Source organism: Hypanus sabinus, chromosome 31 (genome assembly GCF_030144855.1).
Source record: "Hypanus sabinus isolate sHypSab1 chromosome 31, sHypSab1.hap1, whole genome shotgun sequence".
NCBI lineage: Eukaryota > Metazoa > Chordata > Chondrichthyes > Myliobatiformes > Dasyatidae > Hypanus > Hypanus sabinus.
Genome location: NC_082736.1, coordinates 26,403,021 through 26,429,730, shown reverse-complemented (window position 1 = coordinate 26,429,730; position 26,710 = coordinate 26,403,021). Strand labels below are relative to the sequence as shown.

At 50.5% G+C, this 26,710-nt stretch overlaps 1 protein-coding gene across 1 annotated transcript in view; it reads left to right on the top strand.

The window, feature by feature from the left end:
* LOC132383994 (mitogen-activated protein kinase kinase kinase 11-like) overlaps positions 1 to 26,710 on the top strand; it is a 48,276-nt gene that overhangs the window by 7,350 nt on the left and 14,216 nt on the right. The window contains exons 4-9 of the mRNA XM_059955244.1: positions 4,666 to 4,841; positions 6,155 to 6,395; positions 8,406 to 8,528; positions 9,395 to 9,548; positions 17,328 to 17,425; positions 24,967 to 25,413. Coding sequence (XP_059811227.1) covers positions 4,666 to 4,841; positions 6,155 to 6,395; positions 8,406 to 8,528; positions 9,395 to 9,548; positions 17,328 to 17,425; positions 24,967 to 25,413 — 1,239 coding nt within the window. The remainder of the gene's footprint in view (positions 1 to 4,665; positions 4,842 to 6,154; positions 6,396 to 8,405; positions 8,529 to 9,394; positions 9,549 to 17,327; positions 17,426 to 24,966; positions 25,414 to 26,710) is intronic.

The following is a 26,710-nucleotide window of genomic DNA, read 5'->3' as shown; positions in this document are numbered from 1 at the left end:
GCCACCACAACCTCGTAGAACATCCTCAGCATCGTCCGGCAGATGTTAAAGGACCTCAGTCTCCTCAGGAAATAGAGACGGCTCTGACCCTTCTTGTAGACAGCCTCAGTGTTCTTTGACCAGTCCAGTTTATTGTCCATTCGTATCCCCAGGTATTTGTAATCCTCCACCATGTCCACTCTGACCCCTTGGATGGAAACAGGGGTCACCGGTGCCTCAGCCCTCCTCAGGTCCAGCACCAGCTCCTTAGTCTTTTTCACATTAAGCTGCAGATGATTCTGCTCGCACCATGTGACAAAGTTTCCCACCGTAGCCCTGTACTCAGCCTCATCTCCCTTGCTGATGCATCTAACTATGGCCGAGTCATCAGAAAACTTCTGAAGATGGCAGACTCTTCCACCATCTCTCTCGCGGCTCTGTGTTTGCAAGGGCAGGAGTGAGTTGCTCCCTTGCGTCTACCCACCCACCTGCTGTCCGTCACACCAACGGCGTTGAGGGCAGCAGTGAATTGAATTGAGTTCTTACCTCCTCCACATACAAGAGGAATAAAAATCTTCACGTTATATCTCCATCTGAACCTACAATGTGCAATCATTGTAATTTATAATAAACAGTATGTACAACAGGATAGTCAACATAACACAGAAATACAGTTGTGTCAGTGTGAGTTCATCAGTCTGATGGCCTGGTGGGAGAAGTTGTCCCGGAGCCTGTTGGTCCTGGCTTTTATGTTGCGGTACCGTTTCCCGGATGGTAGCAGCTGGAATAGATTGTGGTTGGGGTGACTCGGGTCCCCAGTGATCTTTCGGGCCCTTTTTACGCACCTGTCTGTGTAAATGTCCTGAATCATGGGAAGTTCACATCTACAGATGTGCTGGGCTGTCCGCACCCCTCTCTGCAGAGTCATGCGATTGAGGGAGGTACGGTTCCCGTACCAGGCAGTGATGCTTTTGTGCCTTTTTCACCACACAGCCACGTGTGTACAGACCACGTGAGGTCCTCGGTGATGTGGATGCCGAGGAACTTGAAGCTGTTCACCCTCTGAACCCCAGATCCATTGATGTCAATAGGGGTCAGCCCTTCTCCGTTCCTCCTGTAATCCACAACCAGCTTCTTTGTTTTTGCTACACTGAGGGAGAGGTTGTTTTCTTGACACCACTGTGTCAGGGTGATGACCTCCTCTCTGCAGGCTTGCTTTATTGTACAATTTATCATGTTGTATTGCTGCCATAAAGTTAACAAATTTCACAACGTATACCCCTGATATTAAACCTAATTCTGATTCTGATCTTATGCTCTTGTGACATGGCTTGAGACCCTTTTTTACCATGTTGGGGATGCCTTGAGATTTTTTTTAACCATGTTGGAGATGGCTTGAGAAGTTTTTTAACCATGTTGGAGATGGCTTGAGAAGTTTTTTAACCATGTTGGAGATGGCTTGAGAAGTTTTTTACATTTGGGAATGGCTTGAGACCCTTTTTGCCATGTTGTATTAGGTTTGAGAACTTTCTAACTGTGTTGGAGATGGCTTAAGAACTTTTTATGGTGTTGGAGATGGTTTGAGAATGTTTTTATGATATTGGAGATGGCTTGAGGAGTTTTTATGGTGTTGGAGATGGTTTGAGAACGTTTTTATGATATTGGAGATGGTTTGAGAACTTTTTATGGTGTTGGAGATGGCTTGAGAACTTTTTATGGTGTTGGAGATGGTATGAGAATGTTTTTATGGTGATGGAGATGGTTTGAGAATGTTTTTATGATATTGGAGATGGCTTGAGAACTTTTTATGGTGTTGGAGATGGTTTGAGAATGTTTTTATGATATTGGAGATGGCTTGAGGAGTTTTTATGGTGTTGGAGATGGCTTGAGAACTTTTTATGGTGTTGGAGATGGTATGAGAATGTTTTTATGGTGATGGAGATGGTTTGAGAATGTTTTTAAGATATTGGAGATGGCTTGAGAACTTTTTATGGTGTTGGAGATGGTTTGAGAATGTTTTTATGGTGTTGGAGATGGTTTGAGAACTTTTTTATGGTGTTGGAGATGGCTTGAGAACGTTTTTATGGTGTTGGAGATGGTTTGAGAATGTTTTTATGGTGTTGGAGATGGTTTGAGAATGTTTTTATGGTGTTGGAGATGGTTTGAGAATGTTTTTATGATATTGGAGATGGCTTGAGGAGTTTTTATGGTGTTGGAGATGGTATGAGAATGTTTTTATGGTGATGGAGATGGTTTGAGAATGTTTTTAAGATATTGGAGATGGCTTGAGAACTTTTTATGGTGTTGGAGATGGTTTGAGAATGTTTTTATGGTGTTGGAGATGGTTTGAGAACTTTTTTATGGTGTTGGAGATGGCTTGAGAACGTTTTTATGGTGTTGGAGATGGTTTGAGAATGTTTTTATGGTGTTGGAGATGGTTTGAGAATGTTTTTATGATATTGGAGATGGCTTGAGGAGTTTTTATGGTGTTGGAGATGGTTTGAGAATGTTTTTATGGTGTTGGAGATGGTTTGAGAACTTTTTTATGGTGTTGGAGATGGCTTGAGAACGTTTTTATGGTGTTGGAGATGGTTTGAGAATGTTTTTATGATATTGGAGATGGCTTGAGGAGTTTTTATGGTGTTGGAGATGGTTTAAGAATGTTTTTATGATATTGGAGATGGCTTGAGAACTTTTTATGGTGTTGGACATGGTTTGAGAATGTTTTTATGATATTGGAGATGGCTTGAGAACTTTTATGGTGTTGGAGATGGCTTGAGAACTTTTTATGGTGTTGGAGATGGCTTGAGAACTTTTTATTGTGTTGGAGATGGTTTGAGAATGTTTTTATGATATATGAGATGGTTGAGAACTTTTGAGATGGTTGAGGGGGATCTTACTGAAACGTATAAAATTCTAAAGTGATTGGACAGACTAGATGCAGGAAGATTGTTTCTGATGTTGGGGAAGTCCAGAATGAGGGGGTCACAGTTTAAGGATAAAGGGGAAACCTTTTAGGACCGAGATGAGGAAAAACTTCTTCACACAGAGAGTGGTGAATCTGTGGAATTCTCTGCCACAGGAAACAGTTGAGGCCGGTTCATTGGCTATATTTAAGAGGAAGTTAGATATGGCCCTTGTGGCTAAAGGGATCAGGGGGTATGGAGAGAAAACAGGTACAGGGTTCTGAGTTGGATGATCAGCCATGATCATACTGAATGGTGGTGCAGGCTCGAAGGGCCAAATGGCCTACTCCTGCACCTATTTTCTATGTTTATGGTGTTGGAGATGGTTTGAGAGCATTTTTATGGTGTTCGAGCTGGCTTGAGAACTTTTTATAGTGTTGGAGTTGACTTGAGAACTTTTTCATAGTGTTGGAGATGGCTTAAGAACTTTTTTTACATTTTGGAGATGGCTTGAGAACTTTTTTTACATTTTAGAGATGGCTTGAGAACTTTTTTATGGGTTTGGAGATGCTTGAGGACTTTTTTTTAAAACCATGTTGGAGATGCTTTAGCTCCTTGAGTACTGATGTGAAGAAACAAAGAGATTTAGGAACTGAGTACACTCGTTTTATTTTGTCGCCGTTGACTACCTCCACCCAAAAGGTGGTGGATGGCGCAGTCCATCACCGGTCAAGCCCGCCCCACCATTGAACGCATCCACAAAGGAGTGCTGTCACAAGAGCACAGCAGTGAACATCAACGTTTCCCACTACCCAGGCCATGCTCACTTCTCACTGCTGACATTAGGAAGGAGGTCCCGCACCACCAGGCCCAGGAACAGTTAATTCCTTCAACCATCAGGCTCCTGAACCAGCGCTGGGTAATTCCACTCACCTCAAATCTTGTGCTCTCTACCCATGTCACTGGTGCCAACGTGCACCGTGACCTCTGGATGCCCACCCTCCCCTCTTTGGAATTTTCTGCAGTCGCTCTGTGACATCCTGGACCCTGGCACCTGGGAGACAACGCGCCATCCTGGCATCTATTTTGCAGCCACAGGATCTCCAGTCCGTCCCCCTAACTATCGAGTCCCCTGTCCCTACCGCTCTGCCTGGCTTTGCCCTACCCTGCTGAGCCTCAGAGCCTGGCACAGTGCCACGGGCTTGGTTGTTGCTGCTGTTGTCCCCGATAGGTCATCTGCCCCAGCAGGGGTATTCTTGTTGCTGAGGGGGATGGCCACAGGGGAACCAATCAGTAGACTGCTTGACATCAGTCAGGAGCTAAAGATGGGTGCACTTCCTGCAGATGTTGTAATCAAGGGGACCGTTCGGTACCCTGAAATCCTACATCTCACGGGAGGACTAACGTCCTGCCTACACGTTGTATACCTCTTAACTTCTCAAATTTCTAGCCTGTGCCTGTTCTCGCCTAAGCCTGTCGAGCCAAGGCCTGGCCATTCTACCACTGGCTCAGTCCCAACAATGGCAGCCCCGCTTACACCTCACTTCTTTTCACTGGCCGAATGCCTCGAAGATCACGACATTTGCAACCTGCCGAGCAGTCCTGAAAGACCCTGAACTCTTTATAAACCTCGCCCAGTGATGACCTCTTGCGTTTATTGATTTCTGATTTTGAAATATTTCTTTGTCTTCCCGTGAAAGCCTGCAGGAAAAAGGACTTTAGGTTAGTATATGCGGACATTAACGTGCTTTGCTAATAAATTTCCTTTGACCCTGAAAAGAATGCTGGGATGAGGACCCTCACCGGCGGCCGCAGTTCGCCTCCATCTTGGGGCAGCTGACCACCATTGAGGAGCAGGTGTTGCTGGAAATGCCCCAGGAGTCGTTCCACTCCATGCAGGAGGACTGGAAGCTGGAGATCCAGGACATGTTCGATGAACTGAGGGCCAAAGAGAAGGTAAGCGGGCCGATCCGGACCGGCGGGGTTTGTGCCGGTCGCGAGACGGAGCGCCGAGCGGTTCCGCGGCCCTCGCCAGTTCTCCGTTCCCACCGCTGAAGGCTTCCCGGCGGCCAAACGTGTCGGTTCAACCTCCCATCCGCGTTCTGCCATGTCGGACCACGGTGATGAAGCCAAACTCAGGTTGGAGGAGCAACACCTCATTCCGTCTGGGGAGCCCCAACATGACAGCGTAAACATAGAACAATACAGCACAGTACAAGCCCTTCGGCCCACAATGTTGTGCCGACCCTTAAACCCTGCCTCCCATATAACCCTCCCCCACCTTAAATTCCTCCATATACCTGTCTAGTAGTCTCTTAACTTTCATTAGTGTATCTGCCTCCACTACTGACTCAGGCAGTGCATTCCACGCACCAACCGCTCTCTGAGTGAAAAACCTTCCTCTAATATCCCCCTTGAACTTCCCACCCCTTACCTTAAAGCCATGTCCTCTTGTACTGAGCAGTGGTGCCCTGGGGAAGAGGCGCTGGCTGTCCACTCTGTCTATTCCTCTTAATAACTTGTACACCTCTATCATGTCTCCTCTCATCCTCCTTCTCTCCAAAGAGAAAAGTCCTAGCTCCCTTAATCTCTGATCATAATCCACACTCTCTAAACCAGGCAGCATCCTGGTAAATCTCCTCTGTACCCTTTCCAATGCTTCCACACCCTTCCTATAGTGAGGCGACCAGAACTGGACACAGTACTCCAAGTGTGGCCTAACCAGAGTTTTATAGAGCTACATCGTTACCCCGCGACTCTTAACCTCTATCCCTCGACTTATGAAAGCTAAAGCTTATGAAAGGGGGAGAAACATCCCCCTTTCTCTCTTTCCATTCCCTGTTACGATTTCCTTCCCCTCCCCTCCCTCTGGTGCCCCTCCTCCTTCCCTTTCTCTCACGGTCCACCCACCCCTCCAATCGTTCGTCCTTCACCTCTTCCACCTATCACCTGCCAGCTTCTTACTTCATCTTCCCCTCCCCCACAAACCCTCCCCAACTCGCCTCCCTTCCTCTCCTCGCTATGCCTCACCTATCACCTGCAAGCTTGTACGATTTCCCCCAACCCCACCTTCTTAATCTGGCTTCTGCCCCCCCCCCGCCCTTCCGGTCCAGCCCGAAACGTCGACCCCGCCATAGACGCTGCCCGGCCTGCGTCTGGCGGGCGTCGCTCTGGGTGTCCGGCGTCTGTCGCGCAGCTGAGGAGCAAACGGGCTTGTCGGCACGGCGCTCAGCCGCCTGGTTAGTGTGTGTGTCCCCCCCCCCCCGCAGGAGCTGCTGTGCCGCGAGGAGGAGCTGAAGCGGGCGGCGCTGCAGCAGAAGTCGCACGAGGAGTCGCTGCGCCAGCGGGAGCACGCGCTGGCGCAGTGGGAGCTGGACGTCTTCGAGCGCGAGCTCAGCCTCCTCATCTACCAGATGAACGCCGAGAAGCCGAACGTGAAGAAGCGGAAAGGCACCTTCAAGAAGAACAAGCTGAAGGTGAAAGACGGCCATCGCATCAGCCGGCCCATTGGTAAGGAGCGAACCAGAGGCCCCGCCTTCAATCAGTCCAGGAGCCCCTTGATTGGTTAGTTGCAATACAAGGTCTCCGTGATTGGTCAGTGCCAATTCAGGAGCCCCTTGGTCAGTCTGAGCCTATCAGAGACCCCCCCCCCCAGTTGGTCAGAGGCAGTCCAGGAGCCCCTTGATTGGTTAATGGCAGTCCAGAAGCACCTCAGCAGTGTAGGTCACCTGGATTGGCCTGTGGCAGCCGAGGAGCACCTCGATTGGTCAGTATAAGTCTGGTGGCTCCTTGATTGGTCAGTGTGAGTCCAGGAGCTCATGATTGGTCAGTAGCAGTGCTGGGGTCTCCTCAATTGGTCAAGGCAGTTCAGGGGCCCTTTGATAGGTCAATGCCAGCCTCATTTTGTCAAAACGGATCGACAGACTCCCGAATTATCAGAACTACTGCACAGACTGCTGGGGAGTCAGCTTATACACAGGTCCCGTGTTCAGCTTAAATTGTTTACTGCCTGACCTTTGTAGAGATTTAGTTCTGAGCAAAGGATACAGGGAAAAGTGTGAGGAGAAACGTCTTTTACAGAATAATAGTCACGGCGCGCAGAGCTGGTGGGAATCCGCAGGCCCTCAGAGGGAACTGGAAATGCTCCCGAGGGAAAGTGACCTCCACACCTGTAGCAGGTCGCGTCGCGGTGAGCGGGAGGATGTTACGGCTCGGGGCGTCGACTCCGACGTTGGCCTTATCCCTGTGACCGCGCGGGTTTCCCAACGCAGTCCCAGGGCGGACTGGTTAATGGGTCATTAAAAAGTGCCCTGGGACTGGGTCGCAGTGGCCCATTCCGCGCAGATGGCCGGACAACGTTCCCCACCGTTCGTGACTCCTCAGATGGTGAAGCGGTTCCTACCCAAATGCGGCAGGGCCTGGACAATATCCAGGCTCGGGCTGACAAGTGGCGAGTGACATTCGAGCCACACTAGTGCCGGGCAATGACCATCTCCAACAGGAGAGGCTCGAACCATCGTCCCCTGACATTCAGTGGCATCAGCATCACTGAAACCCCTACTGTCAACATCCCGGGGGTGACCATCGACAGGAAACTGAACCGGTCTAGGAATATAAACTCCGTGGCTACCAGAGCAGGTCAGAGGCTCGGAATCCTGCGGGGTGTCACTCACCTCCCGACTCCCCAGAGCCCGTCCACCATTGACGAGGCTCAGGTCAGGAGTGGAGTGGAATACTCGCCCCCCGCCTGGATGAGTGCAGCTCCATCAACACTCGAGAGGCTCGACACCATCCAGTACGAGGCAACTCACTCGATCGGTACCCCTTCCTCAAGCAACCAGTCCCCCCACCATCGACGGACAGTTGCCGCAGTGTGTACTATCTACAAGATGCACTGCGACAGCACACCGAAGTTCCTCAGGCAGCCCCTCCCAGACCCTCGACCACCACCGTCTAGAAGGAGATACCTGGGAACACCCCCACTCGGAAGTCACTCCCCCATCCTGACTCGGAAACATATCACCGTTCCTTCATTGTCGCTGGGTCAGAATCATGGAATTCCCTCCCTAACAGCACTGGGGGTGAACCTACACCCCAGGGGCTGTAGCGGTTCAAAAAGGTAGCTCATCGCCACCTACTCAAGGGCAACTAGGGACGGGCAATAAACGCTGGCTTAGCTGGCGTCGCCCACGTCCTGTAAGTGAATAGATAATTTTAAAAAAGGCTAGGGTGTAACGGGGGGGTTGCTAAACAGAGAGCCTGTTCCAAACTGTATTTCTAGATAAATGCATACATACCTACAGGCCTACCTACTGTACTTAGAAAGATAAACAGAAAGAGAGAGAAAACGGGGCCACTGCACTGATCCAGTGAATAGACCTCTCCTGCGGCTGATTTGGTGATCGTAATGTGGCAATGGTTGGAATTTGCTCCAAAGGGATGTGAGTTCTTGCAGGGGCGACTGTTCTGTCAGCGGGCAATTGTCCAACGGATATCTCTCTCTCTCTCTCTCTGATGCAGATTTCCAGCACAAGCTCACCGTCCAGGCCTCCCCGGTTCTCAATAAGAAGAAAGGCTTGTTTGACGTCAGCTCCAGTTTGGCCAATAACTCGACCTTCGTCCCGCGGCTGAGGGCAATACAGTGTAAGGAACTCACCCAACCCGTCGATAGAATTGTCAACCTTCCTCCCGCAAATACAGTCCGTCTTTCTGCTGGTTATATCTACCTCACTCCTCCTCCCCCCTCCCTCCCCTCCTCCCCTCTCCATCCCTCTTTCTCCCCCCTCCCCTCTCCCTCTCTCTCCCTGTCCCGCTCCCTCTCCCCCACCCCCATCTTTTGCCCTCCCCCTCTCCCTCTCCATCTCTCTCTCTCCGTCTCCTTTTCTCCACTGTCTTCTTCCCTCTCCCCCTCTCTCTCTCTCCCCACTCTCCCTCTCTCTTTCTCGCTCTCTCTCCCTCTCTCTCTCTCCCCTCTCCCACTTCCTCTCTCTCCATCCCTCTTTCTCTCTCCCTCTCCCTCCCTCTCTCCCTCCCTCTCCCTCTCTCCCTCCCTCTCCCCCACCCCCATCTTTCACCCTCCCCCCTCTCCATCTCTCTCTCTCCGTCTCCTTTTCTCCACTTTCTTCCCCTCTCTTTCTCCCCGCTCTCTCTCCTCTTTTTCGCTCTCTCCCCCTCTCTCTCTCCCCCTCTCCCACTTCCTCTCTCTCCATCCCTCTTTCTCTCTCCCTCTCCCTCCCTCTCTCCCTCCCTCTCCCCTCTCCCTCTCTCTCCCTCTCCCTCTCTCCCCCTCTCTCTCTCTCCCCTCTCCCACTTCCTCTCTCTCCATCCCTCTTTCTCTCTCCCTCTCCCTCCCTCTCTCCCCTCCCTCTCCCTCCCTCTCTCCCTCCCTCTCTCCCCCTCTCTCTCTCCCCCTCTCTCTCCCTCTCTCCCTCCCTGTCCCTCTCACTGTCACAATATCTCTCTGTCTGCCTCACGGTCTTGTTCCCTTCTGTCTCCCCGCTGTCTGGCAGTGATTCCCAATGAGAACAATGGCGCGTGGAGCAGGTGTCCGGCCTGGGGCCCCGAGACCTCCGACGGGGAGGACTGTGGGAAAGGAGAGCGGAGACCCGGATGCACCCAGCGGAACAACGGGAATAAACCCTGGGAATTGCCGGCTGATGGAAGGTGGGGGAAACAATCGCGACTCATTGAGGGTGCGATAAGGCAGGATGTTAAATTACGCCGACTGTTAACCGCAAGGCATGATCTCAAATCCAATCATGACATTCTTTTGTAAAAGCGAGTGTGGCCTGTCGGGACTCGCCTGCAGAGCGGGAGACTGCGGAGTGAGTTAGAGACGTAGTCTTCTCCCACCGGTTTTAAAAAGTGACCGGGGGAGGGGGGGGGGGGGATAAGTTGGGACTTGCCTGCAGAGCGGGAGACTGCGGAGTGAGTTGCAGATAATTCCTTGTGGACATCACGCGCCAGCTTCAAAAAGCGAGCGGGGTTTGTCTGCCGGGCGGGAGATGGCTTAGGTAACTAGGGCTAATGAGCAAGGGGTCAATAAAAAGAAGCGAGGCCTACTTGTGGCAGCCACTGTGGGATCAGCCATTGTTGGAGCGGGCCGGTGTTAGAGCGGTTAGGCTTGGACTCAACAGGCGGGGGGGGGGGGGGGGGGGAGACTCTAGAACTGAAGTTTGGGAAATTGGAGGCACAGTAGGCTTGATGGTAGTCGAGGCATTGGAGTAGCCCTCCTGTGAGACGCGGAATCTCAGGCTACCTGCTGGGAGGTCAAGGACCGCGAGCTGGAGTTGGATTTACTCGGGACCAGCCAGGAGGCCGGAAGTTTCGTAGATGAGTCTTTTTTTTTAACTGAGGTGGTGACACCCAGAGTTCAGGTGTCAGATAATAGACAATAGACAATAGGTGCAGAAGTAGACCATTCGGCCCTTCAAGCCTGCACCGCCATTCTGAGATCATGGCTGATCATCTACTATCAGTACCCGGTTCCTGCCTTGTCCCCATAATCCCTTGATTCCCCTATCCATAAGATACCTACCAAGCTCCTTCTTGAAAGCATCCAGAGAATTGGCCTCCACTGCCTTCCGAGGCAGTGCATTCCAGACCCCCACAACTCTCTGGGAGAAGAAGTTTTTCCTTAACTCTGTCCTAAATGACCTACCCCTTATTCTCAAACCATGCCCTCTGGTACTGGACTCTCCCAGCATCTGGAACATATTTCCTGTCTCTATCTTGTCCAATCCCTTAATATAAGTTGCATTCAGATGCCCTCTCAATCTCCTTAATTCCAGCGTGTACAAGCCCAGTCTCTCTAACCTCTCTGCGTAAGACAGTCCAGACATCCCAGGAATTAACCTTGTGAATCTACGCTGCACTTCCTCTACAGCCAGGATGTCCTTCCTTAACCCTGGAGACCAAAACTGTACACAATACTCCAGGTGTGGTCTCACCAGGGCTCTGTACAAATGCAAGAGGATTTCCTTGCTCTTGTACTCAATAGGATGGGAGACGGGTCAGTGGCACTGAGGCTCGGCGGGGTAGGGACAAAGGTCAGGCAGACCGGTGGTGATAGGAGACTCAGTAGTCAGGGAGACAGCCTGGAGACGCCGTGGTCACGAGAGAGACGCCAGGGTGGCGTGCTGCCCCCCCGCCCCCGGGTGCTGGGGTCCGTCCGGGCTGTCTCGGAAGATTCTGAGGAGGGAGGGCGAGCAGCCGGAGGCCGTGGTGCAGGGGCCAGGGTTTTCAGATTTCTGGATCACTGGGATCTGTCCCGAGGGAAGATACGACCCGTACAAAGTGGACGGGCTGCTCCTGAACCCGAGGGGGGGGGGGCGAATATCCTCGCGGGCAGGTTCGGGAGGGTTTAAACTGATTTGGCGGGGTTGGGGGGGGGGGAATGCGTTGGTGGCAACCAGTGATAGGGCTGAGGACGGGGCAGTTGGTAGACAAGTCGATGGGGTGTGTGGTGAGACTGTGAGTAGACGATGGGGCAAGATTGCAGTCCGTGGGGTGGGGTAAAGTGTAACGGGAGGCCCAAGTCGAAAAGGGTGACGGATACAGGACTGAAGGTGTGATATTTGAACGCGCGCAGTGTACGGAATAAGGCAGATGATCTTGTAGTGCGGTTAGAGATTGCCAGGTGTGAAGTTGTGGTCATCACCGAGACGTGGCTGAAAGAAAATCGCAGTTGCGAAATTAACATCCAAGGATACATGTTGTATCGAAAGGCAGGTAGGCAGAGGGGCTGGCGTGGCTCTGCTGGTAAGAAATGAAATCAAATCCTTAGAAAGAGACGATGTGGGATCAGGAAGTGTAGAATCCCTGTGGGGAGAGTTGAGAAACTGCAACGGTAAAAAGACCCCGATGGGAGTTATTTGCAGACCTCAAACAGTAGCCAGGATGTAGGATATAAATTTTAATGGGACGTAGAAAAGGCATGTGAAAAAAAGGGCAATGTTGCGATAGTCATCGGGGATCTCAATATGCGGGTAGATTGAGAAAATCGAGTCGTTGCTGGATACTAAGAGAGGGGATTTGTAGAATGGCTACAAGATGGCTTGTTAGGGCTGCTTGTGGCTGAGCCCACCAGGGGAAAGACTATTCAGGATTGGCTGTTGTGTAATGAACCAGATTTAATTAGGGAGCTTAAGGTAAAGGAACCCTTAGGGTTGTAGAGATCATAATATGATAGAATTCACCGTGCAATTTAACAGCGAGAAGCTAAAGTCAAATGTTTTATGGTGGAGTAAAGGGAATTACAGAGGCATGAGAGGTGCCGACCAAAGTTGGTTGCAAGGGGACACCGGCAGGGATGATGGCAGAACAGCAATGGCTGGAGTTTCTGGGGGCAATTCAGAAGGCGCAGGACAGATACAGCCCAAAGACAAAGAAGTATTCCAAAGGGATGAGGCGACTGTGGCTGATTTGGGAAATCAAAGGCAGCGTCAGAACAAAAGAGACAGCATATAATACAACGAAAATTAGTGGGAAGTTAGAGGTTGGGAAGCTTTGCAAAACAACAGAAGGCAACTAAAAAAAAACCCTAAGAAGAGAAAAGATGGAATACGAAGGTAAGGTAGCCAAAAAAAAAAATCAAATAGGATACTAGAAGTTTTTTCAGATAATAAAAGAGAGGCCAGAATGGACCGCCAGAGAATGATGCTGTAGAGGTAGTAATGGGGGACGAGGATATATCTTGCATCAGTCTTCACAGTGGAAGACACTAGCAGTATGCCAGAGGTTTGAGAGTGTCCGGGGGCAGAAGTGTGTCGAGTTGTCCTTACTAAGGAGAAGACGCTTGGGAAGCTCACAGGCCTGAAGGTAGATAGGTCACCGGGACCAGATGGACTACACCCCGGGATTCTAAAGGAGGTGGCTGAAGAGATTGTGGGCGCATTGTTAATGATCATTCAGGAATCACTCAACTCAGTAGTGGTTCCAAAGGACTGGAAAATTGCAAATCTCACTCCATTTTTTAAGGGAGGGGAGGCAGAAGGAAGGAATTACAAGCCCATTAGCATGACTTCAGTGGTTGGGAAGATGTCGGAGGCCATTACAGAGGGTGCAGTGTTGGGGTGCTTGGAGGCAAGTGAAGGCCAAAATCAGCATGGTTTCCTTAAGGGGGGATCATGCCCGACAAATCTGTTTGAATTCTTTGAGGAAACAACAGGCAGGGTAGACAAAGGAGAGTTAGGGGATGTTGTGTGTTTGGATTTTTAGAAGGCCTTTGACAAGGTGCTACTCGCTGCTTAACAAGAAAAGAACCGGTGGTACTACAGGAAAGATACTGGCGTGGATTGGAGATTGGCGGACTGACAGGAGGCAAAGATTCTGAATATGTTTGTTCTGCTTGCTTGTCAGTGACCAGTGGTATATCGCACGGGGTTTGATATTGGGACCTCTCCCTTTTCAAATTGTATGTCAACAATTTGAACTATAGAATGAATGGGTTTGTGGCCGAGTGATATGAGGATAGGTGGAGGGGAAGGTAGTGCGGAGGAAGCAGGGAGTTTGCAGAAGGACTTGGGCAGATAGAGACAAGGGGGCAAAGAAGTGGCAGATGGAATATAGTGTGCACTTTGGCAGAAGGAATGAAGGTGTGGACTACTTTCTAAATGGGGAGAAAATTCACAAACCAGGGGGTGCAAAGGGACTGGGAGGTCCTCGTGCAGGAATTCCCGAAGGTTGACTTGCAGGTTGAGTCGGCGGTGAGGAATGCAGATGCCATGTTAAGGTTCGAGAGGGCCAGAACACAAGAACGAGGGTGTGATGCTCATGCTTTGTCAGGCTGCATTTGCAATATTGGGACCCATTTAGGGCCCCTTATGTAAGGAAGTGCTGGCATTGGAGAGGGTCCAGAGGAGGGTCACAAGAACTACTCTGGGAATGAAAGGGTTAACATGCGAAGGGCGTTCATTTGATGGTGCCGGGCCTAGATTTGTTGGAGTCTCAGCTATTGAAAGGCCTGGACAGAGTGGATGTGGAGAGGTTGTTTCCTACAGTGGGGTGTCTAGGACCAGAGGGCACAGATAGAGTGGATGTGGAGAGGATGTTTCCTATAGTGAGGGAGTCTAGGACCAGAGGACACAGATAGAGAGGATGTGGAGAGGATGTTTCCTATGGTGGGGGAGTCTAGGACCAGAGGACACAGATAGAGTGGATGTGGAGAGGATGTTTCCTGTGGTGGGGGAGTCTAGGACCAGAGGACACAGATAGAGTGGATGTGGAGAGGATGTTTCCTATAGTGGGGGAGTCTAGGACCAGAGGACACAGATAGAGAGGATGTGGAGAGGATGTTTCCTATGGTGGGGGAGTCTAGGACCAGAGGACACAGATAGAGTGGATGTGGAGAGGATGTTTCCTGTGGTGGGGGAGTCTAGGACCAGAGGACACAGATAGAGTGGATGTGGAGAGGATGTTTCCTGTGGCGGGGGAGTCTAGGACCAGAGGACACAGATAGAGTGGATGTGGAGAGGATGTTTCCTATAGTGGGGGAGTCTAGGACCAGTGGACACAGATAGAGTGGATGTGGAGAGGATGTTTCCTATAGTGGGGGAGTCTAGGACCAGAGGACACAGATAAGGTGGATGTGGAGAGGATGTTTCCTATAGTGGGGGAGTCTAGGACCAGTGGACACAGATAGAGTGGATGTGGAGAGGATGTTTCCTATAGTGGGGGAGTCTAGGACCAGAGGACACAGATAAGGTGGATGTGGAGAGGATGTTTCCTATAGTGGGGGGAGTCTAGGACCACAGATAGAGTGGATGTGGAGAGGATGTTTCCTGTAGTGGGGGAGTCTAGGACCAGAGGACACAGATAGAGTGGATGTGGAGAGGATGTTTCCCATGGTGGGGGAGTGTAGGACCAGAGGACACAGATAGTGTGGATGTGGAGAGGATGTTTCCCATGGTGGGGGAGTGTAGGACCAGAGGACACAGATAGTGTGGATGTGGAGAGGATGTTTCCCATGGTGGGGGAGTCTAGGACCAGAGGACACAGATAGAGTGGATGTGGAGAGGATGTTTCCCATGGTGGGGGAGTCTAGGACCAGAGGACTCAGATAGAGTGGATGTGGAGAGGATGTTTCCTATAGTGGGGGAGTCTAGGACCAGAGGACACAGATAGGGTGGATGTGGAGAGGATGTTTCCCATGGTGGGGGAGTCTAGGACCAGAGGACACAGATAGAGTGGATGTGGAGAGGATGTTTCCCATGGTGGGGGAGTCTAGGACCAGAGGACACAGATAGAGTGGATGTGGAGAGGATGTTTCCCATGGTGGGGGAGTCCAGGACCAGAGGACACAGATAGACTGGATGTGGAGAGGATGTTTCCAATGGTGGGGGACCGTAGGACCGGAATAGAATGGAGAGAAGTCCACTTGGAACAGAGATGAGGAGGAATTTCTTGAGCTGGAGGGTGGAGGGCTGTGGAATTCATTGCCGAGGATGGTTGTATTTAAAGTGGAGGTGGATAGGTTGATGGTGAGTCAGGGCATCTATAAGGGTCTGGGCAGAATGGGAACAATAAATCAGCCATGATTGAATAGTGGAGCAGATCGATGGGGAGAAGACTGGGGCTGAGAGGAAATTTGGATTAGCAACGATGAAAAGCCTGAGCCGGTTCAATGGGCCTGATTCCACTCCTGTGGCTTATGGTCTTAGTTGAGGTTTAGTAATTAATAATATATTTTGAATAAAATGAACAAATCATGAATAATTACTGTGAAAATATCAGATTGTTGTATTAAAAAAATGCATCAGGTTTGCTAACATCCTTTGGAAACTGATTGACCGCACTAGTTCACTTATAGGACGTAGAACAGTACAACACAGTACAGGCCCTTCGGCCCACAGTGTTGTGCTGGCCCTTTAGCAGGTACTGAGATCAATCTCCCCTCCTACGTAGCCCTCCGTTTTTCTATCAGCCACGTCCCTACTTAAGAGTTTCTTAGATGCCTCAAATGTATCGGCCCCTACAACCAATCCTGACATGTTCCACGCACCCAACACTCTCTGTGTGAAGAAATTACCTCTGACATCCCCCTCACCCCCCCGCTGTGCTTTCCTCCAATCACCTTAGAACTCTGCCCCCTTGTCCGCCCATGTTCTCTGGGGAGGGGAAGATGACACTTGTCAGAATTCAGATCCACCAAAATGGCTGACGGTGAACTGCCTGCACAACCCAGTCGCGTCAGGAGCGATTGACACCTGGTGTCCACGTTACTAAGGGTAATTCGATCAAACTTTTATCGGATCGGGCAAACTGAAGAGGGGACGGTGAGCGGAGCCATCAGCTTCAGAGATGCAAGCGGTTCTCGACGCGGTAGCCTAGCGGTTAGCACGGCGGTTTACAGTGCCGGCGACCGGGGTTCGATACCCGCCGCTGCCCAGGAGGAGTTTGCACGTTCTCCCTGTGACCGCGTGGGTTTCCTCCCGGTGCTCCGGTTTCCTCCCACGGTCCGAAGACCTACCGGCTGGTGGGTTAATCGGTCATTGTAAATTGCCCCGGGATTAGGCCAGGATTAAACTCGGGCCCCATTCCAAATTGTAGGAATTCTGCAGAAGCTGGGAGTCCACAGAAAATGTTGGAGAAACTCAGCAAGTCGGGCAGCAGATGAAGGGCCTCGGCCAGAAATGTCGACTGTTTATTCTTTTCCGGGGATGCTGCCTGACCTGCTGAGTTTCCTCTCGCCTCCAGAGGGTGAAGGTCAAATCACACAAGCAAGTCGCAGCTTAAGAGTAAGTTGTCACCTGAACGGGTTTTCTTAAATCACATTTTTACATATTATACGACGAGACATAGGGGCAGAATTAGGCCATTCAGCCCATCGAGTCTGCTCTGCCATTCCAACATGGCTGATCCCGGATCCCCTCAACCCAAACACCTGCCTTCTTGCCCTGTCCTTTGATGCCCCAATCGATCAGGAAACGAGCAACTTCCGCCTTAAATACACCCACGGACTTGGCCCCCACTGCAGTCTGGGGCAGAGAATTCCACCGATTCACTACTCTCTGGCTAAAACAAATTCCTCCTGACCTCTGTTCTAAAGGGTCGCCCCTCAATGTTGAGGCTTTGCCCTCTAGTTCTGGATACCCCTCCCCCCACCACACTAGGAAACATCCTCTCCACTCTCCACATCCACCCTATCTAGTCCTTTCAACATTCGGTAGGTTTTAATGAGATATCCCCGCATTCTTCTAAATTACAGTGAGTCCAGGCCCAAAGCTGCCAGACGCTCCGCATATGTTAACCCTATCATTCCCAGAATCATCCTCTAGGCTCTCTCCAATGACAACATCTCTGAGATAACGGGGCCCAAAGCTGTGGACAATACTCCCAGTGCGGCCTGACCAGCTTCTGTCCCCCGCGTGCTTGGTCGGACAATGTAGATAGTAACTTTGTTAACTCAGAACACTGAGAATAACGGGGGCACTCCACCCTCAGGACACGACCTCGGGCGGACAATGAGATATGGATCGGCGAATCCGGAGACGAGGGGTCAACTCCGTCTTCAACCAACTCCACTGGAGACTCTAATCCCGGTAAGCAGACAGCAGGTGCCTCTGGATAACCACCTGCTCTCCGACAGAACCCCCCCCCCCGGTTCGCCTCCTTGCCGGCGCACGGTCCAGTGAGCCCCAGGCCCAATTGAAAATGGGCCCCCCCCCCCCCCCCCCCCCGTCCTACCCCGTCTTGAGGGAGCACTGCCTCTTCGATCGCTTAACCCGGGCTCTGCCAGACAGATATTCCAAGGGTCCTGTAGACGCTGGAAATGTTGAGCGAGATGCTAAAGGAACCCAGCTAGTCAGGCAGCGTCTGCAGTGCTTGCTTAGGGAGGTAGACGGTCGACGTTTCGGGCCGAGACCCTTCGCCAGGAAGTGGACAGGAGTCTGGAGCCCATCTTCTGACCCTGTAGCTTAGGGTCTTACGGCATTTGAATTGAATTCACTTTATTTCTGACATCCTTTTCCCGTACATGAGGAGTAAAGTTGTTTACATTATGTCTCCATCTAAACGTGCAACGTGCAGTCACACTAATTCATAATAGTTTACAATAAATAGAACTGTCAATGTATTATAGAGAGCAGGCGGTCCCCGAGTTACGAATGTCCGACTTACAGACAACTCGTACTGACGTACCGAGGAAGGAGAACGCCGTCCGCCATTTTAAGTCGGATCGCGACGCTGTCCGCCATTTTAAGTCGGTTCGCGACGCCGTCCGCCATTTTAAGTCGGATCGCGACGCCGTCCGCCATTTTAAGTCGGTTCGCGACGCCGTCCGCCATTTTAAGTCGGATCGCGACGCCGTCCGCCATTTTAAGTCGGTTCGCGACGCCGTCCGCCATTTTAAGTCGGATCGCGACGCCGTCCGCCATTTTAAGTCGGATCGCGACGCCGTCCGCCATTTTAAGCCGTGTGTAACTTGGTATTCACCTTCACCAGGAAGTGGACGGGAGCCAGAAACCCGTCTTCCCCTTTTCACTCCGGTCCTGATGAAGGGTTTTGGCCCGAAACGTCGGCAGTTAGATCAGGATCACGTTTAATATCACCGGCGTATGCTGTGAACTTTGTCAACTTTGCAGCAACAGGACGTAAAAATGAAAGCTAAAAACTAAAAAATAAAAATAAAACCTCAAATTGCAGTGAATATAAAAGCACAGATTTTGTTATTCTTGAAACTGTGTGCATGTATATATTTGTAAATCTTTGCAACTACCTGAATTAGTTGCTCATAAAATGTCGTCTGATCCGCACGCGCAGATTCAACCAACCGCATATCGGGAAAACCCGTAAGTTCTCTCTCCAGCACTCGTTGTTTGAGTATGCACAGACTATTTTTTTCTTGTCATTATTCCCTAAACAATACAGTATAACAACTATTTACATAGCATTTACATTGTATTGGGTATTATAAGTAATCTAGAAATTATTTAAAAGTACAGGCAGTCCCCGGGTTATGAATGAGTTCCATTCCTGAGTCCGTCTTTAAGTCGGATTTGAAATCAGAACAGGTACATCCGGTATTGCTTAGCATCAGTTAGTCAAATGTTTTACTTAGTATATAGTACATATTTTACCTTTCTATGCATATAAAATACTTAAGAAACATATGTATTTCAATAATTAAATCACTGCATTGCTTGGTAATAATTGTAGCTTTCATCGGGCCAGGGCCTTTCACATTTTCCATTAAAATTGTTCCGATCGCTGACCAACAGTAGCCTAACGCTTTTCCAATGACCAATGGCGTTTCATCTCTTTCCGATCGCTTTATTACTTCCACTTTATTTTCAATCGTGATCGTGATTATTTTCATGAACAGAAACACAGCGGATTCAGAGCTGCGCAGGGAATTCAGTGCCCACCGCACTGAGACAGGTTAAGTAATGTCTGGGGTTCCGCTGGGTCCTTAAGACCACCGCACTGAGACAGGTTAAATAAAGTCCGGGGTTCCGCTGGGTCCTAAAGTCCACCGCACTGAGACAGGTTAAATAAAGTCCGGGGTTCCGCTGGGTCCTAAAGTCCACCGCACTGAGACAGGTTAAATAAAGTCCGGGGTTCCGCTGGGTCCTAAAGTCCACCGCACTGAGACAGGTTAAATAAAGTCCGGGGTTCCGCTGGGTCCTAAAGTCCACCGCGCTGAGACAGGTTAAATAAAGTCCGGGGTTCCGCTGGGTCCTAAAGTCCACCGCACTGAGACAGGTTAAATAAAGTCCGGGGTTCCGCTGGGTCCTAAAGTCCACTGCACTGAGCCAGGTTAAATAAAGTCCGGGGTTCCGCTGGGTCCTAAAGTCCACCGCACTGAGACAGGTTAAATAAAGTCCGGGGTTCCGCTGGGTCCTAAAGTCCACCGCGCTGAGACAGGTTAAATTAGGGACTTGAGCATCCACTTTTTTTTCTATCTGTGGGGGGGGTCCCGGAACCAATCCCCCGCGGATAAGGAGAGCTGACTGTTCAACATTTAAACAATCACAGTCCAGATTCAGAAAAAGCATGCGAACCCCTGGGGTAATGTCTTCTGCAAAATCTATTTGGTGTTCTAATCGATGAGGTGAGATTGGGGGTGTGGGTTGTGGGGGTTAATAAAGCCCTAATAAAGAAAGGCCACACAAAGTCCGGGTACTGCTCTTCTCAAGAAAGATCTGTCTATGTGCACCATGCCTCGATCGAAACAACCTTCAGAGGACCTTAGAAGAATTCGAGAGATACGTGAAGCTGGAAAAGGCTACAAAAGCATTTCTAAAGACCCGAGTGTTCATCAGTCTGCAGTAAGAGAAATCGTCTACAACTGGAGGAAATTCAGTACCGTTGTGACGCTCCCTAGGAGTGGGGGTCCTGCGAAGATCACGCCAAGGGCACGATGTGCAAAGCTGAAGGGGGTGAAAGGAACCCAAGGGCAGCAGCAAGAGCCCTGCAGAACTCTGTAGGAGATAAACACTGGACTAGAATGGAAGGACACCACGGAGGACACTGCTCTCTTTATATAAAAATAAACATGGCTGCAGGTCTTGTTTCGAACTGTGATAAGACCGCTGAATGGATCCTGACCCGGATCTGGGCCGTACCTTCCCAATATCCGGACCTGACTTGCACTACCTTACTTTCCTTTTTCTATTTTCAATTATGATTGATAATTGAAATTTTTATTAGATTTACTTTGATTTGTACTTCACCTGGTCGTTCCACAACGCTGCTGGGTCAATGTTCTGTGGACAGATGAGACACAAGTTGAACTTTTTGGGCAGAGTTGCACATTGGTAAGTTCGGAGGGAAAGGGGCACTGCACACTAACTCGAAAACCTCATCCCAACTGTGAAGCAGGGTGGAAGGGGCATCGTGGTTTGGGGCTGCTTTGCTACCTCAGGGCCTGGTCAGCTTGCAACCATTCAGGGAACAATGAATTCAAAGTTGTATCGAGACGTTTTACAGGAGAGTGTCAGGGTAGCGGTCCGTCACCTGAGGCTTAATAGAAGCTGGATGACGTAACGAGACAATGATCCGAAACACAAGAGTAAACCGACAACAGAATGGTTTAAAAAGAAAAGTAGTGTTTTGGAATGGGCAGGTCAGAGTCCAGACCCTAACCCATTTGAGATGATGTGGCATGACCTGAGGAGGACTGTCCATGCAAGATATCCCAGAAATATTGATGAACCGAAGCAGTTTTTAACGGAGGAATGGTCTAAAGTTCCTCCTCGCCCATTGTGCAAGTCTGATCTACAGCCACAGGAAACGTTTGGTGGAGGTTATTGCCACTAAAGGAGGTTCTACCAGTTATTAAATACTTTTTCTTTATTGTCACCAAACAATTGATACTATAGCGTACAATCGTCACAGCGATATTTGATTCTGCGCTTCGCGCTCCCTGAAGTACAAATCGAAGTAAATATAATAAAAATTTAAATTATAAATCATAATTAGAAATTAGAAAAGGGGGAGTAAGGTGGTGCAAGTCAGGTCCGGATATTTGGAAGGTACGGATCCGGGTCAGGATCCGTTCAACAGTCTCATCACAGTTGGAAAGAAGCTGTTCCCAAATCTGGCCGTACGAGTCTTCAAGCTCCTGAACCTTCTCCCGGAGGGAAGGGGGACAAGAAGTGTGTTGGCTGGGTGGGTCGTGTCCTTGATTATCCAGGCAGCACTGCTCCGACAGCGTGCGGTGTAAAGTGAGTCCAAGGATGGGAGACTGGTTTGTGTGATGTGTTGGGCTGTGTTCACGATCTTCTGCAGCTTCTTGGACAGGATAACTTCCATACCAGGTTCTAGCATTCCCTAGAAGAATGCTTTCTACGGTGCATCTATAAAAATTAGTGAGGGTTTTAGGGGACAGGCCAAATTTCTTCGGTTTTCGCTGGAAGTAAAGGCGCTGGTGGGTTCACATACTTTTTCCAGCCTGGACTGTGAATGTGTAAACAATGTGTTCAATAAAGGCAAGAAAAGTACAATTGTTTGTGTGTTAACAGTTTAGGCCGATTGTGTTTGTCTATTATTGTGACTTAGACGAAGATCAGACCACATTTTATGAGTAATTAATGCAGAAAACCAGGTAATCGCAAAGGGCTCACAAACTTTTTCTCAAAACAGTTTCAAGAATAAGCTAATATATTAGCTAAATTAAATAAGTGCAAAAAATAAGTCGTGAAGGCTACAGGACAGAGACAGGTCCTTAGGCCCACAGTGCTGAGCTGATCCAGCAAATCAAAACACTAATCCCTCCTACCTACCCCATCTCTGCATCCCTCCGCCCTCCTCACATCCACCCAAATGCCCGTTAGAGGCCTCCAGCACCCAGGGCATGCCCTTCTCTCGCTGTTACCATCAGGGAGGAGGTACAGGAGCCTGAAGACACACACTCAGCGATTCAGGAACAGCTTCTTCCCCTCTGCCATCAGGGAGGAGGTACAGGAGTCTGAAGACACACACTCAGCGATTCAGGAACAGCTTCTTCCCCTCTGCCATCAGGGAGGAGGTACAGGAGCCTGAAGACACACACTCAATGATTCAGGAACAGCTTCTTCCCCTCTGCCATCAGGGAGGGGGTACAGGAGCCTGAAGACACACACTCGACGATTCAGGAACAGCTTCTTGCCCTCTGCCATCAGGGAGGAGGTACAGGAGCCTGAAGACACACACTCAGCGAGTCAGGAACAGCTTCTTCCCCTCTGCCATCAGGGAGGAGGTACAGGAGTCTGAAGACACACACTCAGCGATTCAGGAACAGCTTCTTCCCCTCTGCCATCAGGGAGGAGGTACAGGAGCCTGAAGACACACACTCAATGATTCAGGAACAGCTTCTTGCCCTCTGCCATCAGGGAGGAGGTACAGGAGCCTGAAGACACACACTCAGCGACTCAGGAACAGCTTCTTCCCCTCTGCCATCAGGGAGGAGGTACAGGAGCCTGAAGACACACACTCAGCGACTCAGGAACAGCTTCTTCCCCTCTGCCATCAGGGAGGAGGTACAGGAGCCTGAAGACACACACTCAGCGACTCAGGAACAGCTTCTTCCCCTCTGCCATCAGGGAGGAGGTACAGGAGCCTGAAGACACACACTCAATGACTCAGGAACAGCTTCTTCCCCTCTGCCATCAGGGAGGAGGTACAGGAGCCTGAAGGCACACACTCAGTGATTCAGGAACAGCTTCTTCCCCTCTGCCATCAGGGAGGAGGTACAGGAGCCTGAAGACACACACTCAGCGATTCAGGAACAGCTTCTTCCTCTCTGCCATCAGGGAGGAGGTACAGGAGCCTGAAGGCACACACTCAACGATTCAGGAACAACTTCTTCCCCTCTGCCATCAGGGAGGAGGTACAGGAGCCTGAAGACACACACTCAGTGATTCAGGAACGGCTTCTTCCCCTCTGCCATCAGGGAGGAGGTACAGGAACCTGAAGACACACACTCAGCGATTCAGGAACAGCTTCTTCCCCTCTGCCATCAGGGAGGAGGTACAGGAGTCTGAAGACACACACTCAGCGATTCAGGAACAGCTTCTTCCCCTCTGCCATTAGGGAGGAGGAACAGGAGCCTGAAGACACACACTCGACGATTCAGGAACAGCTTCTTCCCCTCTGCCATCAGGGAGGAGGTACAGGAGCCTGAAGACACACACTTGACGATTCAGGAACAGCTTCTTCCCCTCTGCGATCAGGGAGGAGGTACAGGAGCCTGAAGACACACATTCAGCGATTCAGGAACAGTTTCTTCCCCTCCGCCATCAGGGAGGAGGTACAGGAGCCTGAAGACACACACTCAACGATTCAGGAACAGCTTCTTCCCCTCTGCCATCGGGGAGGGGGTACAGGAGCCTGAAGGCACACACTCAACGATTCAGGAACAGCTTCTTCCCCTCTGCCATCAGGGAGGGGGTACAGGAGCCTGAAGACACACACTCAGCGATTCAGGAACAGCTTCTTCCCCTCTGCCATCAGGGAGGAGGTACAGGAGCCTGAAGGCACACACTCAGCGATTCAGGAACAGCTTCTTCCCCTCTGCCATCAGGGAGGAGGTACAGGAGCCTGAAGGCACACACTCAGCGATTCAGGAACAGCTTCTTCCCCTCTGCCATCCGAGGACATCGAACCCTTGGATACTACCTCACTTAATATATAGTATTTCTGTTTTTTGCACAATCTTTAATCTGTTCAATATACGTAAACTATAATTGATTTACTTATTTGATAATATTACAATTATTATTTATTAGTATCATGTTTTTTCTTCGATATTAAGTATTGCATTGAACTGCTGCTGCTAAGTTAACAAATTTCACGTCAGGTGCCGGTGATAATAAACCTGATTCTGATTCTGAATCTAATGTATTTGCCTCCACCACCCTATCAGGCATCCTCCAAATAAAAAAACTTACCCCTCACACCCCCCCCACCCTTCAACGCAGGCCCTCTGGTATTGGACATCTCAACCCTGAGAAACAGATATTCCACTCTACCGAGGCCTCTCATGGTCTTATAAACCTCCATTGGCCGCTCCAGAGAAAACATCCCAAATTTGCCCTCGCAAAGCCAAAGATATTTTTGACGGTGTTTGTGTGTATGAAACCAGTAAACTTGATCGAACGGGTACGTGGATGGGAGAGGTTGAGGGGGTAAAGGTTGGAGTGGATCTAGCTTGGGTTGCCATGGAGCAGTAGGGCCGAAAGGCCTGTAGATTTCGGAGCCTGTAGATTTCAGGCCTGTAGATTTTGGGCCTGTAGATTTCGGAGCCTGTGGATTTTGGAGCCTGTAGATTTCAGGCCTGTAGATTTTGGAGCCTGTAGATTTCAGGCCTGTAGATTTCAGGCCTGTAGATTTCGGGCCTGTAGATTTTGGAGCCTGTAGATTTCAGGCCTGTAGATTTCAGGCCTGTAGATTTCGGGCCTGTAGATTTTGGAGCCTGTAGATTTCAGGCCTGTAGATTTCAGAGGGCTCAGATCCCCGGCGCTCTGGCAGCGCAGAGGGAGGGTCCCAACTGTCCCTGTACGGTCGCTGCCCGAGCCCCTCAGCCTGGGTCCCCGGACAGGTGGGCGATACGTTCACGGGATGACATTGTAATCTCCTTTCTTCCCCCTCTCTTTAACGGCAGCCGACGACACCAGGAGCGACGAGCACCTCCCGGTCGACGACCCTCACCTACCTCAGGCCGCCGAAGACCGCGCCGACGAAGGCCGCTGGCCGTTGAGGAGCCCGCGCCGGGCCTTGCTAGCCAGCGCCGCCGTGCTCGCCTCGGTGGCGCTCGGCCGTGGCCTGCAGGGCCCGCGCCAGGCCGACGCCCAGGAGGCCCCCGCCGGCTGCGGCAACGGCGGCTCGCCGCAGCTGACGCACGGCAAGAAGGCCCGGAAGGAGGCCGCCGAGCCGCCCGGCGACCTCATCCACTTCTCCGACAGCCTGGACCCGGCCGAGGTGCTGATTGACCTGGCCCCCGCCAGCGGGCGGCCCCTGCTGCTGCCCGGGCCCCCGGTCACCCCGAGGAGGGAGCGGAGGCGTGTCGCTGGCGGGGGCAGTCCGTCGGAAATCAGCGCTGACACTGCAGGTGAGACTCCGGCAAGGGACGAAGTGCTGCCAACGGGTTGGCCCTGTGGAGTACCTTGGTACTGACTAAACACATTGCTGAAGGTAGAGCAGCAGATGCAGTGTATATGGATTTCAACAAGGGATTTGGTAAGGTTCCGCACGCAAGGCTTATTGAGAAAGTAAGGAGGCCTGGGATCCAAGAGGACATTGCTTTGTGGATCCAGAGCTGGCTTTCCCACAGAAGGCAAAGAGTGGTTGTAGACGGGTCATATTCTGCATGGAGGTCGATCACCAGTGGGGTGCCTCAGGGATCTGTTCTGGGACCCTTACTCTTTGTGATTTTTATAAATGACCTGGATAAGGAAGTGGAGGGATGGGTTAGAAAGTTTGCTGATGACACAAAGGTTGGAGGTGTTGTGGATAGTGTGGAGGGCTGTCAGAGGTTACAGCGGGACATTGATAGGATGCAGCACTGGGCTGAGAAGTGGTAGATGGAGTTCAACCCAGTTAAGTGTTAAGTGGTTCATTTTGGTAGGTCAAATATGGTGGCAGAATATAGTATTAATGGTAAGACTCTCAGCAGTGTGGAGGATCAGAGGGATCTTGGGCTCCGGGTCCATAGGACACTCAAAGCTGCTGCACAGGTTGACTCTGTGGTTAAGAAGGCATAGGGTGCATTGGCATTCATCAATCGTGGGATTGAGTTTAAGAGCTGAGAGATAATGTTACAGCTATATAGGACCCTGGTCAGACTCCACTTGGAGTACTGTGCTCAGTTCCGGTCACCTCACTACAGGAAGGACGTGGAAACCATAGAAAGGGTGCAGAGGGGATTTACAAGGATGTTGCCTGGATTGGGGAGTATGCCTTATGAGAATAGGTTGAGTGAACTCGGCCTTTTCTCCTTGGAGCGACGGAGGATGAGAGGTGACCTGATAGGGGTATACAAGATGATGAGAGGCATTGATCGTGTGGATAGTCAGAGGCTTTTCCCCAGGGCTGGAATGGTTGCCACAAGAGGACACAGGTTTAAGGTGCTGGGAAGTAGGTACAGAGGAGATGTCAGGGGTAAGTTTTTTTACTCAGAGAGTGGTGAGTGCGTGGAATGGGCTGCCGGTGACGGTGGTGGAGGCAGATACGATAGGGTCTTTTAAGGGGCTTTTAGATGGAACTTAGTAAGATAGAGGGCTATAATTTCTGAGGTAGGGACATGTTCGGCACGACTTTGTGGGCCGAAGGGCCTGTATTGTGCTGTCAGCTTTTCTATGATTCTACGATACGGTGCCAGCAATCGCTAACCACGCTGCAGTTTCCAT